At 39.9% G+C, this 20,073-nt stretch overlaps 1 protein-coding gene across 7 annotated transcripts in view; it reads right to left on the bottom strand.

The window, feature by feature from the left end:
• Positions 1–20,073, bottom strand: part of EWSR1 (EWS RNA binding protein 1) — a 30,752-nt gene that overhangs the window by 7,586 nt on the left and 3,093 nt on the right. Inside the window, exons 2-12 of one of the 7 annotated variants that reach the window (XM_059140446.1) lie at positions 19,045–19,081; positions 18,851–18,902; positions 17,257–17,380; positions 16,867–16,884; positions 12,347–12,533; positions 10,181–10,348; positions 8,212–8,423; positions 7,011–7,191; positions 4,198–4,235; positions 3,626–3,658; positions 3,279–3,397 (exon numbers count right to left, since the gene is read on the bottom strand). In XM_059140446.1, the coding sequence (XP_058996429.1) occupies positions 3,279–3,397; positions 3,626–3,658; positions 4,198–4,235; positions 7,011–7,191; positions 8,212–8,423; positions 10,181–10,348; positions 12,347–12,533; positions 16,867–16,884; positions 17,257–17,380; positions 18,851–18,902; positions 19,045–19,081 (1,169 nt within the window). Of the gene's footprint in view, positions 1–3,278; positions 3,398–3,625; positions 3,659–4,197; positions 4,236–7,010; positions 7,192–8,211; positions 8,424–10,180; positions 10,349–11,023; positions 12,534–16,866; positions 16,885–17,256; positions 17,384–18,850; positions 18,903–19,044; positions 19,082–20,073 lie in introns of those variants that run through there. The other 6 variants (XM_059140447.1, XM_059140444.1, XM_059140448.1 and 3 more) reach the window with 6 other exon arrangements.

The following is a 20,073-nucleotide window of genomic DNA, read 5'->3' on the forward strand; positions in this document are numbered from 1 at the left end:
GCCCCTAAAATACTTTAAGGAACTATTATGTAAAACAAGAAATGACAACTCAATGAAGAACAATTACAAGACTAACAGGCATTTCACAGAAGGCAGCTTGCAACTAGAACATTAGTAGTAGGGTGACAGGCATTAAGGAGGACACGTGATGTGTTGAGCACTGGGTGCAACTTATAAATTATTGAATGCTACATTTAAAACTAATGATGTTGTGAGATATGTGTATGTACCTGCACACATTTGCATCCATTAATTCAGTCTAACTCAATCTAAATTAAAAAGTTAAAGCAACAACGACAAAAAAACCAAAAAATACCAATCATCATCAGGAACTAGGGAAAAAGGAAATTAAAATGACATTTCCTGGGCATGTGGGTGGCTCAGTCAGTTAAGCTCAGGTCACGATATCAGGATCAGGAGATGGGAGTATTGCATCGGGCTCCATGCTCAGCAGCAGTATGCTTGTCCCTCTCCCTTTGCCCCTCCCCTTGGTAGTGCTCACGTTCTTGGTCAAATAAATGAAATCTTATGAACAAAACCCCCCCACCACATTTCCATTTTCCTCCAGCAGACTGGCATTAAGATAAAATTTCAGGTGATTCCCAGCAGCAGTGAAGATGTGGTGAATGCGGTCTCAGGAATGCTAGTGGCATCCACTAAGTTGCTCAGCCATACTATCAGCTTAGGAAATCGAACATGCACACAGCTTTAGAACCAGCAATTCTATACTGGGTACAGTCGATCCTCATTATTTGTGAATTCAGTATCTGCAAATCTGCCTAACTCATTAAAATTTGTAACTTCAGAATCAATGCTTGTATACTCATGGACATGTACAGAGTGCCAAACATTTAAGTTGTCTGACGCACCTGGTCCAGTGGAGTTAAAATGACATATACTTCCCCCACCCCTCAGTCCAGCTTCCTCTAGAGATGACCAGGGGATAGAGACTGTGGGGACAGGACAGTGGTGCAAGAAGTTCTGGCCCTGGGGGTGGATGAATGTGTATGTCAACTCAGGCAAATCACTGGACACTTCAGAACCTCATTTTCTCTTTGTAAGAGAAAACAGATATACAGAGGAAGTTGTTTTTAAAATTTAGGGTTATAATGTGAGATATGTGTATGTACCTGCACACATTTGCATCCATTAATTCAGTCTTTGTAGTGACTTGACAGAACTACTGCAAATAACAAGAACCAACTGTACAGTGGGGCCTGGGTGGCTCAGTTGACTAAGTGTCTGCCTTCAGCTCAGGACATGATCCTAGGGTCTTAGGACTGAGCCCCACATTGGGTTCCCTGCTCTGACCTGCTTCCTCCTCTTCCACTCACCCTACTTGTGTTCCCTTTATTGCTGTAAAAAAAAAAAAAAAAAAAAAAGAAGAAGAAGAAGAAGGAGGAAAGAACCAACTGTACACACACTAGACACACTACTGTCCTGTGCCCCAGGAGACGTTGTACAAGAGTATTCACTGCAGCACAGGCTCCACACCACAAACTTAGAAATAACCCAAAAGTCTATTACAGAATATATGAGTTACTCGTGATGTACTTATAAATGACCTGAGGACCCCTGATCCCCCTTCCCAAGAGCTCAGTTTCTCTTAGTTATCCTAATAAGAACCCAAGTTTCCCACTGTACATGAACTACAACAGTTCATATCTGTTCACTCCTAGTATATTCCCAGAATAGCAGTCCCTCATAGTAGTGTTTAATAAACATTCTCCAAGGGGCACCTGGATGGCTCAGTGGGTTAAAGCCTCTGCCTTCGGCTCAGGTCACGATCCCGGGGTCCTGGGATCGAGCCCCGCGTCGGGCTCTCTGCTCGGCAGGGAGCCTGCTTCCCCTGCCACCCCTCTGTCTGCCTCTCTGCCTACTTATGATCTCTGTCAAGTATATAAATAAAATCTTAAAACAAAACCCGTTTGTTGTAATCTGTACTTCACAAAAAAGTGTCCGTGTAAGTATATATATATATTTTTAAAGATTTTATTTATTCATTTGACAGACACAGATCACAAGCAGGCAGAGAGAGAGAGGAAGGGAAGCAGGCTCACCACCAAGCAGGAAGCTGGACATGGGGCTCGATCCCAGGACCCCGGGATCATGACCTGAGCAGAAGGCAGAGGCTTCAACCCACTGAGCCACCCAGGCGCCCCCACTGTAAGTATTCTTTTTTTTTTTTTTTAAAGATTTTATTTATTTATTTGACAGAGAGAAATCACAAGTAGATGGAGAGGCAGGCAGAGAGAGAGAGAGAGGGAAGCAGGCTCCCTGCCGAGCAGAGAGCCCGATGCGGGACTCGATCCCAGGACTCTGAGATCATGACCTGAGCCGAAGGCAGCGGCTTAACCCACTGAGCCACCCAGGCGCCCCCTTTTTTTTTTTTTTTTTTTTTTAAAAGATTTTATTTATTTATTTGACAGAGAGAGATCACAAGTAGGCAGAGAGGCAGGCAGAAAGAAAGAGAGGAGGAAGCAGGCTCCCCGCTGAGCAGAGAGCCCGATGCGGGGCTCGATCCCAGGACCCCGAGATCATGACCTGAGCCGAAAGCAGCGGCTTAACCCACGGAGCCACCCAGGCGCCCCCCCACTGTAAGTATTCTTATAATAAGCCAACAATGATAAAGGATGGAATTGTTTTTTTAAAGCAACCTTCATTTTTCGTTTTTTTAAAAAATATTTGAGGGGTGCTTGGGTGGCTCAGTGGGTTAAAGCCTCTGCCTTTGGCCCAGGGTCCTGGGATCAAGCCCCACATCGGGCTCTCTGCCCCGCAGGGAGTCTGCTTCCCTCTCTCTCTGCCTGCCTCTCTACCTACTTGTGATCTGTCAAATAAATAAATAAAATCTTAAAAAAAATTTATTTGAGAGAGAACAAAGAGCGAGCATAAGCAGGCAGAAGAGCAAAAGGGAGAGGAAGAAGGAGACTCCATGCTGAGCAGAGAGCCTGATGCGGGACTCGATCCCAGGACCCTGGGACCATGACCTGAACTGAAGGCAGACACTTTACCAACTGAGCTACCCAGGCGCCCCAAAAGGACGGAACTGTTAAGTATGCCCACGCATGTTTGGCATTTTTCTACAAAAAATCAAAGGTTTTTTTTTTTGTTGTTTTTTTCCCCCTTTGGTATTTTAAGTAACAAACCACAATATACCCAGAAAGAAAAGTCAGGCAACTTCAGAAGCAGTCAGATATTCAGCAATTTTTTAACATCATCTCTTTAAAATTTCTGCTGATTTGAAAGATCTTCCTGCTCACAGTTACACTTTTACTTACCTTAACAACTCCACACTGCTTAAAAAAGTCAGCCAGATCATCTAAAGTCACATTGTCATTTAAGCCTTGCACATAAATTGCACTGTTGTCAGAATCTTCATCTGGATCTACAGGTGGGCCTTACAGAGAAAAAAGACAAGGGAATTATTGTCCTGTATCTATAGAGACTGATTAACCCACTAGTCTCTACTGCTCACTGCTATTGTGAGTAGCTGCTCATGATAAAAGGAGCCCCAAACTGCCTCTGACAGCAAGAATATCACACTGGCTGCTGAGCTCTAGCAGGAACTTACTTCTGTGCTGTTCATTTATAAGGCATGATACAAAATTCAAGAATTCAAAATTACCTAGATCAAGATCTGGTCCTTCATCCATGGGTCCTGCCAACCAGGAAAGATCATATAAAATATTATTAGTGCACGTCTTGCAAGCTATAAACCTTACAAACACACATAGCTATCTACTATACCACCATTTGATGGGGCTTCATTTTAAACTCAAAATGACCCGCACTGCTAAAATGGAGCAGTGCCCCTTTAACATTTGTGAAATATTTGCTAGGGTTTTGCTTTTTTTTTTTTTCTGGTTTGCTTTTAAACCATTAACCAAATACACTCTCAAAGCTTATGTGCCAAATTAGTGTTAAATTTAAGTCAAAAATTTTCCTCCAAACGTACCAAATTTAAAAAACGTATTCTCCCCCACATTACAGAAGCAGTTGCTCAATACTTCAAGTTACCCTTTGTTTTGTAACCATAGGTTAACCTTATTACCCCTAAGACAATGCCGGCAGTACCCATTAGTCTCTTTGTATAGATCATTTTTAAACCGCTTATGAAACTAATAAAAAATTATAGTTTTCTAAAAACTGACTGTATTTTTTTTTAAACACTATCCATGGTAATACTCAAAAACTTACCACCAGGCTTATTGAAGCCACCTCGCTCTCCAGCGCTGCTGGGGGGATAAACGAAGAAATGAAGGCCTTTCCCTTTAAAAGCCAGTACCGCTCTGAGCCTTGGGGGGGCTCGTGGGGAAGAAGGGCACTGGCTAAACACATCTCCAAACAATGCATCTCTCTCATCTCGTCACTATGCCTTTCTTCAGGGCAGCTTGCTCAAATTTCCTTTATATACAACCTTGCTTGTCTGATTGTACACACCAGTGTGGTTGGTTCCTTTCATTTCGGGGGCTGGTATTAATAGTGCAATACTTGGCAAATAGGGGCGAAAAGAATCAATCCCAAAACACCCACCCCATCAGCTGAAAAACAGGGAGAGTTTGGTTGCAGAGAGGAGTAGCAAGCAGGGGCAACTGCTTTCCATGTTCATAAAGGTGCACCCTCAACCTCTCCTAGGGGAGAGCCAAGTGAGGCTTCCTAACAAGTCACAGAGTGTAATAAAGCAGGAGACAACCACATTAAACGCCTACAACAAACATCAGAGGACGCATCCAGCCAATCTTCAGCATAAAGCCATACAATTCAGGGAACTAATGGATTTAACAATTGCTGTGAAAGGAGAATTTACAACAAATATCAAGGCTCAATAGACTGGGGGTGCAACTTTATAGACACATCAGTTGAGGACAGTGATGACAGCAGTATAAAATGACTGCCTTACATACTGTAAATTGGGGAAGGGAACATGATGGGTCTTTCTTATTTTTCCTTTAAGATTTAAATAAAGGCAGCTCCTCACTGGGAGGCCCTGAGATTTTTCTAACCAGTATTGCACCTTTAATACCTGAATATACAATTTCAAGCTGTTGCATGCAGCTTTGTTTCCTTTTTAAAAGTACACACCATAAAATGTTCTCTCTCTTTAAACACAAAAGTTTACACTTTAATGTTACACAATTCTAGAGTATTATACCTCCTCTGGTTCATTACCAAATAACAAGTATGCAGTTACCAAAGTTACAGAAGGATTCCATTTATACAATGAATACATTTTGTTAAAAATATTCTATGTATATTTTTCCTCTCCATATGGACACCGTGTCTAGTCCCACTTTTCATTATGCTGCCGGCTGAGTACTGAGTACGGGTACTTTTTAAGTATTGAAGTGTATACAAGGCTCTCACTTTGTAACCTGTAGCATATAAATGCGACAAAGCATGTTAAAAAGTTTCCACGTTTAACAGCCAATGAAAATATCAAAATACTGAGGCAATGAAAAAGGGCATGTTAACAACATTGAGTGCCTTACCTGCAGAAGACACTGAAAACCATCACCACATCAGAGTAAAAAAGAGGGGAGGGGAGAATGCCCCTGTCCTGTCCCCAAGGGATCCAACCGACTGCTTCACAGTCAGTTGAAAAACCTGTGGGGAAAGCCACAACTTTTGTCTATGGCTCCAGGAGAGACTTCTCGTCCAGAAAGAGGGGATCCCTTTACTAGCAAAATTAGTAGAATTATCACTTCTGGAATATTAAAATGAATGAACTCGAAATTGGTTTTGCAATTGGAAAATACTAAGAATTCTACGTGATTGGAGAAGATGTGATGATAGTAATTTCAAGTGTCTATGTCTATTTTAAAACATCCATAAAGAAGTGAAACCTTTATAATGGAATGACATTCTCCAAATCAGTCTGATTTTACTTAATACCAAATTGTTCATCAATTTTTTAATGTTGTCAAGTAACTGTTTCTTCCAATAAAGATTTCACCAGACTTTTAAGTTATGCAGAATATGCAGAACCATATTTTCAATCAGTTATCTTTCAATAGGATACAAATATGAAGAACACAAAAATTAAAGATTAACTTTTTATCTAATTTTGAAGTCCACATCTATAAAAAGAAACCCTACCCAATTTTTTCTTGAACCAATGGTGGCACCAAATCCAATTTATACTTAATATGTAACATTCTGCATAACTTTTTTTTTTTTTTTACTAGTTTATATAGGGACAGAACACACACAGAACTAAACCTTCTGGATTATGTTAACCACCAACAGTATACCTCACCTTCATTAAAAGTACAGACACTGGAAAGGGAAGAAGGGGTAGGACAAGGGAGGGGAGGGGCAGGCACAGATAGCAGGGTTATGTTATTGATCTAAACAAAGTTTTCTAAACCAGATTGTGCCATCAATCAAAATGGTCAAACCGATTTAGACTTTCCAAAATCTCCAAATAGGGAGTGATCCTGTAACTATATACATTACTCTGCAAAAAACTTTTAGACTTTTCTGTGTACCAGGTGCACTTCAGGCCATAGTTCAGGGGTTATGGGACCAAGATCTTCATCATTATGTTCAACAATTCCAAGTACAAACAGAAGTTGGGGACAAACACTGTGGAAAACAGCTCCATTTCTTTTCTGCAGTATATATACACCAGGTATTTCAAGACAACCATTCAGAGGTAATTAGTTAAAAACCTAGGGGTGTTAGAAGGGTTGTGTGTGTTCCATCCCAAATCTATTACCCACAGAGGCTTTTGACCTCTGGAAACCATGAAGGGAACTGAAAGCTCTTGTTTCAAAACCATTCTTTGTTCTCCCCAACCCAACGAAGTAGACTGGCAGGGAAATAAGCGAACTGCCACTTAATCTATGCCACAAAGATGACATTTCCATGTTTTAGAAGATGGCCTGGGCTCAACTGATTGTCCATGGAAATGCAGAAATAAATTTCTTATGTCTTTCAGTCCCTTCTTTCCATTGAAAATCCTATGGATGAAACAAAATTAGATAAAAGGAGAAAAGGTTTGCTCTTACCCCATTCCACCGCGTCCTCCTCCCCGCCCACCTCTGCTCATGCCTCCACGATCAAATCCCCCTCTTCCCCTGCCCCGGTTATCAGGGCCACTCATGCTCCGGTTTTCTCCTGGTCCGGAAAATCCTCCAGACTCCTGCCCATAAACACCCATGCTACTGGGGTGGTCCTGTCGGAATGAACCTGAGGAAAGAGTCACATCTGTAAGCCATGGACCAGCATTTGAACCACTGCCTGTCGTACTTCTCCTGGAATCACAGAATGCTCAATTGCAAGGCACTAACCAAGGCACCATCTTCTTTAAACCTAACAAAGCACCTCTAATCATGTAGGATCTTTTAACTTTAACAAAAACTGCAGGTTCAACAGAGCTGAGGTAACCTTACATAGTTAGCCTGGGAATAAAACACCCAAGTAAGAAAAAGCCCTCTGGTCAACAGTTTATAGGGTTTTGTATCCTATGATGCCTCCAAAACCGGCTTCTTTAAACTACTCTCAAGAAACAAAAACCGGAGGCAGGTTTCTTAGGGCTTTATTATGTTGCTGAAGCTTGGGCTCCATCAAGAAGCACTACTCATCTCATAGCTGGAATGAAACATGCCCATGGATGGAGTTTCATTAAAAAACAACTATCCAGGTAAAAATTAAATTGTGAAGACAGTTTTGAGTTTTTGGTTACTTCTCCATGTAAAACTAAGTGTTCTATGAGAAGAACCCCTCCCCCCCTTTTTTGCTTTATAGATGTAAAAAAACCAAACCCAAAATACAACATTTACTTGACCACCAAAACTGCAGTTAAAAAAAAAAGAAAGAAAGAAAGAAAGAAAAAAAAAAAAACCACACCCAAACTGCACTAGTCTTCAGAGCTATCTGTTCATGCCCTTTTAATGAATTGGGGTGGGCAGGCCACAGAAATGCCAGCTTCACTCACTGTATGTAACACCTCCTCAGAGAGCAAGGCTGGCATCTTAAAATGTTTTCTCTGGTTAGTTACAAGCTCTTTCTTTCTTTGCAAGGCCTACTACCAATTAAATTGGAGAAAAGCACTCAGGTCTTTAATGGGACATCCAAGCGGTTAGCCAGGGTATTATGACCTAAAGATGCCCTGGAGTCCAAAAGTAAACAACCATAAAGACCATTTCCCCATGTTTAGAAACTCCAAACATAATCATTCTTATTTGGTTTTCTCTCTTAGCAACTCACTCTGCTGCCCGTAGCTGCTGCTCTGTTGGCTATATTGACTTGGAGCCTGGCTGTAGGATCCAGTTTGGGGGGGATAACTAGTGGGCGGCTGCTGCCCATAGCTGCTTTGTTGACCATAGCTACTCTGCTGTCCATAGCTGCTCGGCTGCCCATAGGTGTTCTGCTGAGAGTAACTGCTCTGATCATAACTAGTCGGCTGTGTAGAGGAGTAGCTGAAAAAAAGAAAAAAAGGTTTTTAGGAAGGCGAGGGTCATTACTTCTTCAAGCCCCCTAAATATAAAAGATATTCATAGCACGTGACATAGAAACCCTTAAAAACACTTTCTACAATCAACAGTTTCAATTTAAAATAAGTGATTATTTTGGTATTCAGAACAAAGTTTTAAATGCAAAACAAGGGAAAACTACTAAAAACGAATCTATAGCATTATATAACCCTTAAGAGTCTCCTCTTTTACCTCCCACCCCCTTAAAACCACAGTTTTCAAGTAAATTCAAGGCAAACTTGGGAATATGGTGTTTCCTGCATTCAGGGAAGAATGTGTGCACGTGTACTCAGGAAAAGCCACGGTGGACCAAGTCTGCCTCCAACAATTCTTCAGTCACGACAGTGACTGTTCTGAAGGTACAGGCTGCCTGATGTGTGTGTGGCCACACAAATATGGCAATCTTCTGACATCTGTTCAAGTTTCAAATTGTTTCGCTATACATCATATACAGTTTTAAACTTTCAGACATGCCTGATCATCTACTAAATCTTAAGATGGATAAGGAAATTTCAGAATCAAGGCTCTAGACAAGAGTATTAAGTGGGTCTTCATCTTTTGACATGACAACCACATGACCGGGAACTAACCAAGGGTACTTTCTTACATAGAAATAAAGCTCGAAAGAACTGCTATTAAACTTTAGATGAACTATGGAAATGAAAATAAAGACACTGTATTTAAAAGTACGACTAAACTAAGCTGTTATCCTATCTCCCAACATGGCTGTATGGACTCAATAGCTTCTCTTCAGTGTAGTGTTTATTCAATGGGCCAGATCAACCACCCCCAGCAGCACAGACACAGGTGGGCTCTGCGGAAGAACTGCTGTAAGCCCTGCCCACAGATGCTCTACGCTGTATACTTACCAAGTCAGCTGTATTTTGTTCCCAAACCTGTTCACACCTGCTGCACTTTCATGTGTAAATCAATGACACTGAGTGCAAAAAAGGGAAATGCTACCTCTACCAAAACTAAGTTAACATTTTAGGAAACAATTCAGACAGTTCATTTGAAAACCTGCTTCTAATTAAATATAAGTCGGGAAACTTGAAGTTCTTCCTCTACTTTACAAGAAACCCAAATGAGATTCTGTAGCTGTTAGGGTGGTTAACTTAGGACAGAGAGTACAGAATAAATCTGTAGATGAAAGTCCTGGCCCAATCATTAAAAGACTTGTGCATGGGGGCGCCTGGGTGGCTCAGTGAGTTAACCCCTACACTGGGTTCCCTGCTCAGCAAGAAGCCTGCCCTCTCCCTCTCCCCCTGCTTGTGCTCTCTGTCGAAGAAACAAAATATTAAAAAAAGAGTTGTGTGTGAATGGACCTCAAGTGAGGTTAAACATAAAATGATTAAAATGAAGTTTCTTTCTTTTCATGTCTTCCACTTTACCCATCCTAACTACACTGGAGGTGGCTTCTACGGTTGGGTTTACCTGCTTTCATATACTTGTTTCTCATCTGTCTGAATTAACTAAAAGAGCGAAATTAAAAGGAAGAATGTAGAGTGGTAAAAATGTTGTGTTTAGAGAAGGAGTTACGGCCAACCTAAGACTTAAGTTTTAATTTAACAATCTGTGTTCAGGCTCATCACGGGGAGAGTCAGATAACCTATTTCACCTGAGGAAGAAGCAAGCTGGTCAATAGCCTGAAAGAAAAACTGTTACTCTACTAGCTTGCTGGCTGTGCGAACAAAGACACTGACCTGGTAGGAGGATAAGATGGTGGTGCCGTGACTGGCTGCATGGGGTAGCTCCCAGGTACCTGGGGATAACTGTAGTTACTCTGTCCATATCCTAGGCTGGGCTGGTTGTAACCCCCTGTGCTAGATTGAGGTTGACTAGTCTCAGCGGGTTTGTTACCATCCTGCGGTCTAAAAGGAGAAATAAAAAAGTAAGACTTTTTCCCCCTCAGCCATAAAAGTGGGTGAGAACTCTATAATCTCTGAGCAACATGCAATGTTAGGACTGAGCTTGGAAGTAAATACAATTGTCAACTGAATTCCATCAAACCCAGTCTTGGTCCAACTGTATTTGCTGGAAGAGAACACTAAGGGGGAGAATTAATCACATCCACAGATGAGATACCAACATGTTCCACTCGTTCCACTGCTATCAAAGGCAGTTACAGTATTTTCTATTGCCAATTTCAGTGATCTGGGAGGGGAGGTGATTTGTTAGGGAAGAAAATGCTTTTTTTCCAAAAGGGACTACTGAAGACAGACAAGAAATTGACAATAATGCAAAGTGTCATGTTAAAGTAACATTTATATAAGTTCACAGCATTTATAAATTTGGATTATTGTGTTTAAATTTCTCATTTATTAAGAACAGACCTGAAAATACATGTTCTAACTTGGGACTGCTATAAATAAATCTAACCTTGCCTGAAAGTCTCCATATGGAAATACCAGAATAGGGGAGGGAATCACCCCCTCCAGCCCCAGCTCCCAGCAATGCTTGGATGAATTGGGAAATATTAAATAATAAAAACCAATCCCAGTCCCAAAGGAAAAAAACAAAACAAAATCCCCAGGGTTTTCTATTACCTTTTAGCCCTAACAGTCTGCAAGAAGACTGCAGCAAAGTGAGCTTCAGCTATAATAAGCATACCCCCAAGAAGCAGGCAAACCAGATAAGGATGTGGAAGTACTGGTTTCTCCAGAGCTGAAAAGGGTCACAAGCCCCCTCTTTCCAGTGGAAAAGGGAGTAGTTGACACTGATCATGAGACGGTTTTAAAGTGGTAAGGACTGAAAATCAAGAAAAAAAAAGGAGCCCCCCTCCAATAATAAAAAACAAAAACAACTGATATATAACTCCCCACTCCAGCTATGGCTTGGATATATTGTTGCAATGGATCATCAAATGGGACTTCAAACAGCTGGTAACATTCTGAAATGCCTAGGTCAACTGAAAGGGAACCCTACAGGAATCAGTTAGTTTAGTCTAGCTACTGCACAGGATCTCTAACAGATGTAAACTACTAAGTAGCTCTGATTACTCACTGTGCACTTTAGAAGTAAATTCATGAGTGTTTGCCAGAGCTAAGTTCTTACCTCTACAGTAGGCAAAAAGTCTAGGTTACAAGTTGATCTCTTGTTTATTCCCTAAAAAGTCTTCTTTCAAATCAGAATTCAATGTTCCTTCAAGACTGTATGCAGAAGCCACCTATGTGCATTGCCTAAAGCAAAGACCTGAAATCTTCTGTTAAGTAATAATCAATACTATTTACCTGCTCATTAGTCATGGAGTATGAAACTGTTTGCCCAAATATTCACCCCAAAGCAAGGTACCCACTTAAGAATACATACTTGCCTACGATATTTAGATGACCAAGCCACTACATAATACAGAAAAAAGAAAGTCAATTCTTTCCACCAAGACACAAGTGTATGACTTCCCACCTCCCCTGTACTGTGAACTGCCATGTTTTTCCCAAAGAGAAAGCTGTTATCCATTTACAAAGTCAATAAAACCAAAAGTACAATTCTATCAGTTGTTCTGTTGTGAAGGAAAACACACACTCTATTTTTTTTTTCTGGATTTGGTAAATACAATAGTCTCCTCCTACTCTAAAAGGTCACTCTTTTAAAACTGGATGTCTAGAAACTAGACATCTGGCCAGTGACATTCCTCATCTTGGCCCCTGGATGACACCATTTCTCTACTAAATGGAGAACAATGTATCTGTGATGCATCCTAAAGCATTACTGTGATGACTACAAGCACACAGTGAACCTCTAAAGGTAAGTATGTTAAGAGTGACCATTAAAAAGGAAAGAAGTCCTGGAATCTCTAACTGTGCATAATTGCTCTTTCCCGAAACAGGCTGATGTGCCCTAGCGTAGGAACTAGGGGAGTGTGGCCTTACCTTGCAGGTGCGGTGGCTGCCGGCTGCTGCCCATAGGCTGGGTAAGCAGGTTGAGTGCCATAAGCAGACTGAGCTGCATAGGAGGCCTGGGTGGTAGTGACCGTAGCAGTGGTGGTATCGTAAGCACCAGTGCCATAACCCTGGACAGGCTGGCTGTATGCCTGGGGGGCAGTTGGAGTAGTATAACCTAGAACAAAAGAGAACTACATCAGTTTTCTGGCTCCTCAGAGAGTGCCTAGACACTTGTTAACAAAATAATTTGTAAACCACCTACTTTAAACCATTAAAGTATTTAGCCCCTTTAAATACTTCCTCCTCCACTATGAGTAGCAACTAACCAATATTTAAAGCTTAAATTGTTTGAAAGTACCCAGTTTTCAGCATAGCACTCTCTTCAGCTCTAAAATCATACCTAACAGAAAGGAGGAAACAGGGTATACTATAGAAAGTGTTAGTACAGAAAACAAGGTTCCTGCTGCACCTTCCCCTCTGGATTCAATAGGAGAAAAGTCTGCTTTTGGGGATTCTATACTGGTCTTGCTAGCAGGTCTTCTGAACGATTAAGTTAAGTACTAGTTAAGTACCCCAAAAAACTCTCAAGCAGGAATAAAATGTCCCAGAAAGGAAAAAGCAATGACACATTGCTAAAATAGCTAAAAATGATGATCCAGGTAATAGTCCTAGCATTAAAACCTGTAATTTGGAATTATTTTTCATTCAGTCCCAAGCATTCCGACATGGGCAGTTCATGTTTAATTAAAGGATGCCGAAATCCCAGAGAACATGTGTTTAATTTTCCATGGGAGATGTCTAAGAACTACTTTTGTTCCAGGTAACAACTAAAAAGATGTTTGCTATCAGCAGTAAATTTTGAAATGGCACTTGAATAAAATATTACAAATTATACTTGCTTAAGAATAACCAAGACAGATTATCTTATTTGACCTTTCTGATAAATGATTTTAATTAAACTTAATATCCTCCAAATAAACCTTTAAAATGTAGATGATGAAACCATTTAAGATTCTAGGCTTGTCATCAAATTATCCACCCTTCATTCCTTTTTTATTTACCCTTCACAAGCAAAAAAGTCTTTTTCCTGTTTGGAAATATTGAAAGTAGACCCTAGAGCTAGCCATGCTGGTCCCCTAACCAGGTATCCCAAAGACCTGCTGCGTTCAGAGGTATGAGGCAAACCAAGGTAGGTTCCTTCCTACCAGACCAGGCAGGGATGCAGACCCTTTCATCTGAACGTGGCTTGCACTGTGACAAAAGTCCCCCCCCACCCCCCCCCATCTGCAGCTCCTAACCTGAGTTCCCATCCTCTGAGATGTGTCATAACCTTTCCTGGTGCTGGGCTCTTCTGACTCCTTCTAATGGTCAGTGAGCACAACAAACTAGCCATGCAATAAAAAGTTGGGTTTACATCCACCAAAAAGTAGCCTACATCTCACTAAAGTATGAGAGTTTCAGTACTTAGAGCAAATCAATCAAGATCGCTCATTTTAGTTAAAATTTAGGCCTTAAACTTCAGTTAGAATTAAGTGTCCTCATTATACATACAACTTACTTGTCAACAACAAACACCAACTTCTCTTTTTACATAAGCGTCACCTCCTGTAGCATAGAGTGTAATACTTTTTTCCCCATTCCAAACATTTTAGGGAAATTCTGAAACTAATACACAAAGACAGTAATTTCCTTCTCAAACTGCTAGGCTGAAATATGTAAGAAAGCATAATGCACAAAACAGAGAACTTCAAGCAATGAAGTTTTTTGAGTTTGCAAGTCATCCATCTGTTTATTTAACTTAAAAGTGCTTTGCAGGGGCACCTGGGTGGCTCAATGGGTTAAGCCTCTGCCCTGCCCTCAGCTCAGGTCATGATCTCAGGGTCCTAGGATCGAGCCCCGCATCGGGCTCTCTGCTCGACAGAGAGCCTGCTTCCCCCGACATCCCTCTGCTTACTTGTGATCTCTGTCGAATAAATAAAATCTTTAAAAATAAATAAATAAAAGTGCTTTGCGGAGTCCTAATGTCAACCATATAAAGCACTCATTTATTTAAATTTAACTGGAATCTAATTCCACCTACCCCATTACTCCTACACAGATTTTTTTCCCCTACACGATGACAAGACCATCTATAAGATTCACAAGGGCAATTAAAAACAACAGCAACAACAAAGACTGATCGGGGAAATAACCAATATTATAAAACTATACAGTAACTGTTAGAGCCTTGGAGTGCTAAAGATTACGGTAATAGACACTGAGTTAATTAATAATCTTTAATTAATCTCTAGTACCCACACAAACGGCCAGGCAAATGAGCAAAAATTAACAGAGCAAAATGATTTAATGAAAATAAAAAAGACCAATGGCAAAAGACAACACATCTACTCTGTGCTGACGACTTTAAGGAAAAAGGTAGTAAACATTACACAAATCAACCAAAATTTTTGTTTAACTTGAACAGTAAAAACTAAAGTTTCTATTCTAACTAATGAAATGAGAATTTATATGGCCACTTTCTCTTAAAGCCTAATATAAAAAATTCTATTAGGAGAAAAGGGTTTTTTTCTACATTCTGCTCAATAATTATCCAATGACTTTTATGTGTAAAGACTACATGAAGGAAGGAAAAATGTGTGCTTGAAGCCACTTACTAACTCTGAGAGTCCTAACTTAGTTTGGTTCAGCCTCACTTTGCCCATCCGGTTTAATTCCAGTCTCTACACTCCAAAGGTCGATGGGAGCATTAAGGGAGGTATGTATGGTTCTCCATAAACTATAAAATCCATAAAACAGTCCTTATTAAGTGCAGTCTCTTGCTCATCAAAGCCACGGATTTCTGTATCAGAATGTCCTATGTTTGTGTGCTCACAGTGGGATTTGTTCAATTAATGACAATAAGAACACAGGACTCTAAAGAACCTAGAAGACCGTGTGTTTCCTATAAGTGACTTTATCATATTCGTATAAAATGATCTAGAAATGCCAAAGACTTAATCTAAGCTGTATTATTTATCTTCAAATGATACTTATTTTTAAAAATGAGGGAAAGCTGGGGTGCTTTGGGGCTCAGTTAGTTAAGTGTCTGCCTTTGGCTCAGGTCATGATCCCAGCCCCACGTCTGGGATCCAGTCCCACGTCAAGGTCCCTGCTTAGCAGGGAGCCTGCTTCTCCCTCTCCCTGCCACTCCCCCTGCTTGTGCATACTCTGTCAAAATAAAGAAATAAAACCTTAAAAAAAAAAAGAGGGAAGGTGGTCAAAAACTACAAAGTTCTGGTTGCAAAATAATATTCAGGGATGTAACCTACAGCATGGTGATTATAGTTAATAAACTGTATTGTGTATTTTAAAGTTGATTAGAGAATAGACCTTGGATGTTCTCACTGCAAGAGAAAGTTTGTTAACTGTGTGGGCCAATGGATGTTAACTAGATTTTCTGTGGTAATCATTTCACAACATAAACAAATATGGGATCATTAGGTTGTATACCTCAACCTCCTATTATGTATCAGTCATAATCTATAAAAAATTAAAATAGTTTGAACATGTAAAGTTCAGTCTCACAATTTCAAAATTCTGTGCTAAAAATCCAAACTGTGTAGTTCTAGCTCCAGCTTTTCCTTCAGCTGCAGCTAACACCAGCAGAAGTGTAAATAGGTCCCATCCTATTTGAGATATGCATTAGCTACACAGATTAGGAAATACTGTCCATCTAATCCAGGACACTGTCACTCAAGGACATAAATTACAGATACAGATTTTTTCCCCTACTAAAGACTCTGAGATAAGATGACGTGTAACTTAGGGAATTGAAAATAGTTTGAAAATAGGGAGTTCTTACGTTTTTAAGACTTTTGTATTCAATATTCCCTTCTAATAATAAAGACAAGAATGGGTAGATAGGAAGAAGGAACGGTTTCTAAAAATGTTACACAGCAGCACTAAACATAAAAATTCTTGTAAGTTTTTCACATACTCCACTCAATCCTAGTATAAAGATACAATTTATTCTAATTCTCAGAATAGTTTATCTTCTAGCTCCCCGGAATGCTGTTCTTTAACACACACTATGAATTAAAATAATTCATTAACATTTAAAACAAAAAATAAAATGTATCTGGACTGGAAACCAACCAAGAGACAAACATTACATGCAGGGTGGCGGTCTGTTCCGCTAAATAAATCTACTCATGCAATCTATCCTTCAGGGAATAGGGGGCAATCAGCTGGGAAATAGTCATCTGAAATACCTTTGGGAAAGTGAACAACTATTATTAAGGCCTGACACAAAATAATGTAAAATAAAGCAAAACCTCTCCCAAAATCACAAAAAGAAAAGAACATGGATCTGTGAATGGCACCTGAAGCAATTTCCCATTAGCACCTTGTTGTGTGTGACGTTAGAAAGTTTGAGGGTTAAACAGATGATAACACCTAAAGGGTCAACATTACAAGGTTAGACAAGATGAAAAGCATTTCCCATGCAAGAATGAGCAGGATAGTCAAACCTGTACTGGTCCCTTCTACTGTGGAAAGCACAAAACAAAAAGTAGAGGGTACACTATCAGATGAAGCAAACAGATGTGAAAATCAGTTTGATTTTAAGCAGCTCACTTTAAGAAGGCTCATTCTTACCCAGTATTACCATTAGCACAATCTTTTACATATTCTCCATTTTGTTTTAAGATTATTCGATACACTGACTGAAATAGTTAAAAGGAAATTATCCCACCCACATTCTTTCAGAAATGCTTCAGAAGACTATAAGGGAATGGGAATAAAGGATCCTCAGATGCCAAGGTATGGAAAAGAATATACACCTGAGGACATACATAACAAGATTCTTAGCAAACACCCCAGTGGCTATGATCTAAAAGTCTCTCCAAGGCAGGCCTTACCAGCAGGAGGCTGTCCATAAGAAGTTGCATAGGCGGTCTGCCCATAGGTAGCAGTGGTCTGAGCTTGGGTATAGCTGACATCAGTGGGCTGTCCATAGGTTCCATAACTTTGCTGCCCATATGCCTGCTCAAAGAAAAATGGATGCAAGTTCATATATAAACCTTGTATTTTAGTTTAAAAAAAAAAAAAAAAAAAAGACTTATTTCTAAGTCTCTAAATTGGAAGAATCAAAGCCAGAACTACTGCTTTCTAGTAAACATTGTAAAAAACAGGCAAGTGATCACAGTATCATGAATGCTTGCTTTCCCTTACCTAATCCACTTGTATTTTTATAAACTTAATGACAAAAAAGTTCCTGAGATAACGAGGCAAACTCTCAGTTAACTAACTATACAGGAGATTAACAAGACACTCTCAAGGGATGGGCAATAACGGAACAGGTGTGTAATTGCCAGCACTTAGCGTAGCACCGTTTTTAGCAACTGGAGATGAGTGTTAGAAGACAAAACGAACCAAGAGAAAGAAAAGGAAAATGGGATTAAAATCTGTTAGTTTGAAAACCAGATTTTCAGCTTGACCTGAATATTTAAAAATTTACACCACTTCGAAGAAAATGAACCAGAACACTGCAGTCTCCTTAAGGTTAACATCAAAAACTGTCTTTTGAACTTGGACATCAGTAATCTGGCAAGGAATGAGGTATTCTTCCAGCTATTAGCATGATCACATTCTAGATTTGAATGACCAGTTATGTAAGACCTGTCAGAGCCATCACACATCTTCTGTCCTAGAATATTTCAATGGCAGTTATTAGTATCCATTTTATGTCACTGACCATTTTAGAATTCGAAGTGGTCTTGAGAACACTAGGATGCTAATTTCTAGAATCTGTTGGCCTAGGCTTTTAAACACAAACTCATGTACTGGAAAGGGCTCAGAAGTTTTGTAGCTAGGCAGCCATATAGAGCTGACCCTGTCATTTACTATGTGGCCACTGGCAAATGACCTCTCTTTGTGCTGCAATTTTTTCGTTTGCAAAATGTCCTAATAACACCTTCTTTTGCAGAACTACTATAAAACTAAATTCAATTAATTTAAACATAATACAATATGTAAAGGACCAACTAACTACTGAGCAGGGCACTTAACTTGAGAAATGATACTAGAAAGGTGTGGAGAGCTAGCAACTCCCAATTTGGGGACGGTGTCATTTATAATGGCACTCCCACTGTGAAGTATAAAACACCTGAGTACTTAAATGATTATAAGCACATTATACTTTCCTAGTACCTGATTTTTTTTTTTTTAAGATTTTATTTATTTATTTGACAGAGAGAAATCACAAGTAGATGGAGAGGCAGGCAGAGAGAGAGGGAAGCAGACTCTCTGCTGAGCAGAGAGCCCGATGCGGGACTCGATCCCAGGACTCTGAGATCATGACCTGAGCCGAAGGCAGCGGCTTAACCCACTGAGCCACCCAGGCGCCCCCTAGTACCTGATTTTTTAAAAAGAGCTGTACTAGCTGTTGTTTTAATGGATGACAGAAATACTTTGTTTTGGGATATAACCACATCCAAATATCTTAAAGATTACCTGGGTGGTCTGTGCATATCCTTGAGTGGGTTGGGCGGTGTATGCACTGTAGCTGTAAAAGAAATTAAATGCAAGAACTGAATACAGAGCATTCAGATTCCATTAAAAAGTCCTCTACAACTCCAGGAGGCTTGGTACTCTAAAAACATTATAATCAATCACACCCAAAGTACAGTTACAAGAGACTGACTTACCCCTGCTGGGCTGCAGCTTGGCTGTATGTACTGTAATCTAGAGAAAACAAGAAGAGAAAATAATGTGAAGTCAGCAGAGACAAGAAGAAGGAAAAAATAGAGGGAGGAGGAATTCAGGTGGAGGAAGATAAACAGCAAGTACAGGCCAACACAGATCCAAATAAGTATGTCTTCTCCCTTAACACCAAACCAAAATATGAGTCTAAGCCAGTTAAATTCAGAAAGTTTGAAATACAGTGCCAGCTAATGAGGTCAAGATCAGCTGATCTGGCAGATACTTTAAAGGTTCCCATGACCACAACCCCCCCCCCCTTAACTGCAGGCTGTCATTTCAAATACAAGATCATCATCCTGAGATTAACAGAAAACAAGATGAACCAACACGAACAGAAGTTTTACCTTCATATAAAAACGAGGCATGCCACAATATTACAGTGTTTAACATCAGACTGGTTACAATAGCAGCTGCATCTCTCCAAAACCTAGTTTTTCTATCACTCCTTCACTAACCATAATTCCACAGCAGAGCTGTGACATACATGGAGGGGCAAAAGCCATCACCTCAAGTCAGTATTTCAAAGGCTTTCCTGACTGTATCAGGGCTAAATTTCTAGAGTAAGTCAAAAGCTAGACACGATAAAAATCACAGCAGAGTTAAGACAGAAGCCTGATAACTGGCAGAGAAGAAAGCATGTAATCTTTTGGGGAGTAATATGGTTTTAGGTAACATCAACTTTTAAAAATTCACAATGATTTCAACTCAAGAAAAAAAAAAAAAAGCCCACAACTTTACTTCACTTCTCTCTAATCTTTCCTTTCTCTTTTCATATGAAATGTACAAACACACAAAAAGGGACAAAAAACTGGTCCACTGAGGGGTCTATAAAAGTAGTGAAAACAAACAAACTAAAATGATTAAGAAGTTTTCACAGCACTTCTGAACTAAATACATATTTTAAATAAGTATTTTTTTTTAAAATATTTATTTGACAGAGATCACAAGTAGGCAGAGAGGCAGGCAGAGAGAGG

Source organism: Mustela lutreola, chromosome 11 (assembly GCF_030435805.1).
Source record: "Mustela lutreola isolate mMusLut2 chromosome 11, mMusLut2.pri, whole genome shotgun sequence".
In the NCBI taxonomy this organism is placed as follows: Eukaryota; Metazoa; Chordata; class Mammalia; order Carnivora; family Mustelidae; genus Mustela; species Mustela lutreola.